Here is a 5515-nt window from a genome sequence, read left to right on the forward strand (position 1 = left end):
TATAATACCCAATTTAACCTAATCCCACTAGGAACCCATAATCCCAATCCCACTAGGAACCCATAATCCTAATCCAACTAGGAATCCGAAACCCAATACTACTCCGAATAGGAAACATGATATACTGATTCAAGGCATTACGACAGGTTGAAATATTTACCACTCTAAACTAATAATTTTTGTTGATTATTAATTTAATTTATTTGGTTTGTATTCCTTAAAGCTACAAAAGTTAGAAACTACTAAAATATTATGAAAGAATATTCTTTTGTCTTTTATTCGTTTATTATATTAATTATGAAACATCTCTATTTAGTAAATAAAATATCTAAAGATAAATCAAATAGATTAGTGGATAATGTGTTAGAAACATGTAATTCTCGAACAAATAGGTCAAAATTGGTAAACTTTCTTAAAATGGGAATGGAAAGAACTCTCTTTGAAATCCAACCTCACCATTTTCAAAATTACAAGAACAATAGCCAAGCAATTTACGAAAACCTCGGTAGCTTTCAAGTCAATTTCCACAAATTCTTCAACATTGAATTCAATTAATTAATAGCATAGATAGTAACTTTCAATTTTAATTTTTCGGATTTGATCTTATCCAAGGTAATCAATCTCTAACTATGGAAACATATTAATATGTTAATCAAATATAAAAGTTTGATTCTTCATGGTTAAACATTGTTAATTTTGTTGGTTTAAGCAATGGGGGTGACAAAAGATGTAGAGAATCGCGAGGGGAGGTTGTCGCAGCCATTTATAGGGCAAAATGATCCCAAAACTCAACCACATGATGGCGCTATCGGCATGGTTCTTCTCAGTACTGCTATTGCTGTTTCCGGCTCTTTCGTTTTCGGCTGCTGTGTATGTTCTTTTCAATTTCATCTGCTCCTTTTTCCAATTTCATCTGTTCTTATCAATTCCTGACAATAAGGTTGTGAAATTACAGGTGGGATATTCTGCTCCTACGCAATTTGGGATTATGCATGACCTTAATCTCTCTTCCTCTGAGGTATCAATTTCACATATGTTATCGTATTTCTGTATGGTTGATCCTTGATTAGAGTTTCGATCATGAAATCACAATATCCGATGCTAAAGTCAGTGATTTGATATTATAGAGAATATCAAAACTAAATGAATGAAGTCAAATGATTAAGAAATAGATATCTGTAATCTTGGGATACTTCTACTATTGATAGATAACTAGAATTGTATCTTGGACACGTGTCAGCTTATGATTATTGATAGATAACTAGAATTGTATCTTGGACACGTGGCAGCTTATGATAGATCATTGGACTCTATTTTTGTGTTCCAACGTATTTATCAAAGTGAGGAGCGTGTGTTTGGAGTCCAACGTATTTATGGATGCAAGTGGGGCGGCATCCCCGTCGGTGACCCGCCCCGACTGGGACGGAGAATCACCGATAAGAATCCCCATGGGATGGGGATGAGGATAATTTTATCCCTCGTGACGGGGATGGGGAATGGTATCCCCGCCTCGTGGGGATCCCCGACCCCGCTCCGTTAATCCCCGATGGGAAATCTCCGACGGATCCCCAATTATTCTCCATTATAATTAAAATTATACTTTAAATATTATAATTTATAACATTTAATTTAAATTAAATAAACTTATTTTCAAATAAAAAATTAAATGGAATAAATAAAATATTAGCTAAGGACTAAATGGATATTTTTCTCTCTGTCATTCATTCGTACAAAACCTAGAATTAGAAAGGAGACGAGAAAAAAAATATATACTTATTTTAAAAAAAATATAAATGGTGATTCCCTGCGGGGACTGAGATGTAGAATAGGGAAGAACTGTTTTTAAATGGGGATGGGGATCCTCGCGGGACGGGGATGGGCGACAAATTTGTTCCTGTCTAACTCGCGGGGACGGGGACGGAGAATCCCCGAATAGTCGGGAATGAGGATGAGAAATGCATTCCCCGCCCCGCCCCGTTTGCATCCCTAAACGTGTTGATTGGTCCACGTGTCTCCAAACACTCCTCTAAAGACCGCTTTCAGCAATGCTAGGATGTCCGAATCTTTGACTTTGGTCAAGCTTCGGCTGAGACTGACCATCACCTTTATCTTGAATAAGTCAAGATCCATCTGAGGTCTTCAGATCATAATGGACCTTCTTAATAAAAGCCCAAATGATTTAATACCATATCAACTCTGATGTATAAAGTCTGTCATTTTCAATTTCACTAAACATTGTCATCTGCAGTACTCAATGTTTGGGTCTATATTGAACATTGGTGCCATGATCGGAGCAATCACAAGTGGGAGAATTGCCGATTACTTCAGCCGGAAAGGGGTATGGAAATAGTAGCAGAACATGATTTCAATTAAGCATCAAATCTTCTGCTATTCCTCAAGCTAAACTTTGCTTTGTTGTTGTCGTTGTTGTTATTGCAGGCGATGAGAATGTCATCCATTATATGTATTGTAGGATGGATTGCAATCGGCTTCGCCCAAGTTCGTCACTCTCTGATTAAATTCTTTGACATAATGCATCAATTTCGTTTTCAAACGATTTATAATGTGTATGCAGGGATCAATGTTGCTTGATTCGGGACGATTTTTGACAGGTTATGGAATTGGTATCATTTCTTATGTGGTATGTTTCTGTTTCTTGTTATCAATATCACCAATTATGTTATAGAATATGCAAACATGGAGTTAAAGTTATAATTCGGTGTGTACTAGGTACCGGTATATATTGCTGAAATTACTCCAAAGGAGCTTAGAGGAGCATTAGCATCTGCAAATCAGGTTTGAGATACATTCGAAAATCGCGGAGGGTTATGCTTATTTATTTTCCAGGCTCCGGTTCTTACTTTTTCGGTTTTCTTACCGTGCAGTTCTTCATTGTTTTAGGGATATTAGTAGTCTATGTAATAGGTGCATTTGTAAGATGGAGAATTCTTGCCTTATCAGGTATAAATTGTTGTTATGCTTTATCTTTCGTTTATACGATTTGATCAACGTTGTTTCGCCTTTTTAAATGGCTGTTATGGAAGGCTAACTAGAAAACTGTGTTTCAATGTAGGAACTGTGCCTTGCCTTTTCGTAGTTATCGGTCTTTGCTTCATTCCAGAGTCCCCGAGATGGCTGGTAAGGTTCGGTGTTTTAGCTCTTGATAATTGACTGAATGTATTGCTTTATTCTGATCGAGAAAACGCGATTCTACAGGCAATGGTTGGTCAGAAACAAGAGTTCGAAATCTCGCTACAGATACTCAGGGGAGCCGAGGCTGATGTTTCTGAAGAAGAGGCTGATATTCAGGTAAGTAAGCACAACCTTGCTGAAAACATTTCCCTTCTTTTTAAGCAAATGATGAATATGATCCTTTCGTGCTTCAGGATAGCTTAGTCCGTATTCGACAACTCCCGAAAGCAAGATTAGTTGACTTAATTCACAGAAGAAACATCAAATTTGTCATTGTAAGCATCTCATTTCGGGAATAAGGCGTTGTTGTTGTTGTATGTAATTAAGTTGCTAATCTGCATACTTCCTTTCATTCTCGACATTCCGAATCATAGGTAGGAGTTGGACTAATGGTGTTCCAGCAATTTTCCGGAATTAACGGAATTATATTCTATGCTGACAATATTTTTGCATCAGCAGGTGATCTCACAATGCTTGTATTATATCAATATCAATATCTACATAGAATCACAGTTTTTCTTACTGTTTATGCATTCATTTCCAACCGATCAGGAGTTTCCCCTAGCGTTGGAAGTATTCTCTATTCCGGTCTACAAGTCCTTCTCACCGCATGCCTTGCAAGTTTAATTGATAGAGCTGGCAGAAGACCCCTTTTAATGGTATGTACCTTATTTCGAAACTGATTTCAGGTTTCAGTTCGATTTCTAGCGTATGCAGCAGCAGATACTAATTAGAAGCGAAACTATCTAAAAAGTGTCTGATCAGCCTTAAACCGCATTTGTTCCAATTTTTCAGGTTTCGGCATGTGGGTTACTTCTAGGAAATCTGATAATTGGAACTGCCTTCTATTTAAAGGTAATTATCAACATAACTTCCAAATGTCATCATTTTAATTGAAATCTGTAGAATTACAGATGTTTTAACAGTTGTATTCATCAGGAACACCATTTGCTTTTCGACTTGGTTCCGCTCTTCACAATTTCTGGTGTCATGGTAATTTAATTACACAGCTTAAAAGATTAACTTGGGTAAATTACATACATATGTACAACCTTTGTCTTATTTCACGCCTTCAATTTTGCACACAAAAGTATACAACCATCTCCCACTAAAGTATAGAGCTGGTAATTGTGACTGGTAAACGCGAAGTCAATGTTCCACGTCAGCAATTTGACCTCTTTAAAAGTCAATATTGCTGACAAAGGTTGTACACCACGTATTTAATTTACCCAAATTAACTTGTTTTACCTTAAATTGTCTAATTGCTTCCTTTCATTTCCTCATTAGTAACTTGTCGTTTTCTCTTTCGTTATCGATTTCAGCTTTTCATAGCCTCCTTTTCCATCGGAATGGGAGCCATTCCTTGGGTTCTAATGTCTGAGGTAACATCAATATCGACTTGCAATTATAACAGAAATTATATTATGATCCCGATCCATTAGATAATACCAATGAAAATGTAACAACTGTACAACTTTTTTCTTTACATTTTAACGCGTGGATTATTCTTCTGAAGTCGGTGATGAAAATATCTAATAGTCCATAACACGAAATTTTACAATTTATCAAACTGCAGCTATTTCCGCTGCATCTGAAGGGAATAGCAGGAAGCTTGGTGACATTAGTAAATTGGTCAAGTTCTTGGTTTATATCCTTCACTTTCAATTTTCTCATGAGCTGGAGTTCTTACGGTAACTAATCGATCCGTGTTGTTTTAATAATTGAACTTGATTTTATTGCAATTGCCTGGAAAAGTTCATAATTTGATAATGTTGGTGTAAAAATTTCAGGTACATTTTTCTTGTACGCGTGTGTTTGTGTCTTTTCGATCATTTTCATCATCAAACTGGTGCCGGAAACGAAAGGGCGGACTCTGGAAGATATTCAAGCATCTGTAAATTAGTTTGATTCAAATTTTGGTTCTTGGTTAAGAAAAAGAAATTATTTAAAGTTGTATTTTGTTTTTGTATAGAAAAAAGATGAGAGCTTTATCATCCAAAATATAGATTCCTGGATTTGGATAAGGAAAAACACAGAATTTAGGAGTTGTAAACTGGTTTGATACATTAGAAAAGAAGCTTCAATTTTTCCATTTGTTCTTTTTTTTTATTTCAAGTTCCAAGCAAATAAAATTCAGGTATCAGAAGACAGGAAGCTAATTTATTTGAACAATGAAGTGCTACTTTTGCTAATTGATCAAACTTTGTATCAAACAACCCAACTAACTCATATAAAAAAGAGGTTGGGTAACGGCATAATTGGATTGACCTATGTGGTCCCTTTAAAAATTTGTGAAAAAAAAGGTATTGCTAAATACCGCCCC

The 5515-nt window shown here is 36.0% G+C and overlaps 1 protein-coding gene across 1 annotated transcript; it reads left to right on the forward strand.

The window, feature by feature from the left end:
• The first annotated feature begins 413 nt into the window (after positions 1-413).
• LOC136206071 (sugar transporter ERD6-like 8) lies at positions 414-5278 on the forward strand. Its single transcript, XM_065996987.1, has 18 exons — positions 414-612; positions 710-870; positions 956-1018; positions 2249-2338; positions 2440-2499; positions 2576-2641; positions 2731-2796; positions 2886-2961; positions 3074-3138; positions 3217-3309; positions 3387-3467; positions 3567-3651; positions 3745-3851; positions 3988-4047; positions 4132-4185; positions 4515-4574; positions 4769-4883; positions 4983-5278. The coding sequence occupies exons 2-18, from the start codon at positions 712-714 to the stop codon at positions 5093-5095; spliced, it is 1413 nt and encodes a 470-aa protein (XP_065853059.1). The 5' UTR covers positions 414-612; positions 710-711; the 3' UTR covers positions 5096-5278.
• Positions 5279-5515: the final 237 nt, after the last annotated feature.

This window comes from Euphorbia lathyris, chromosome 9 (genome assembly GCF_963576675.1).
Source record: "Euphorbia lathyris chromosome 9, ddEupLath1.1, whole genome shotgun sequence".
Lineage (NCBI taxonomy): Eukaryota > Viridiplantae > Streptophyta > Magnoliopsida > Malpighiales > Euphorbiaceae > Euphorbia > Euphorbia lathyris.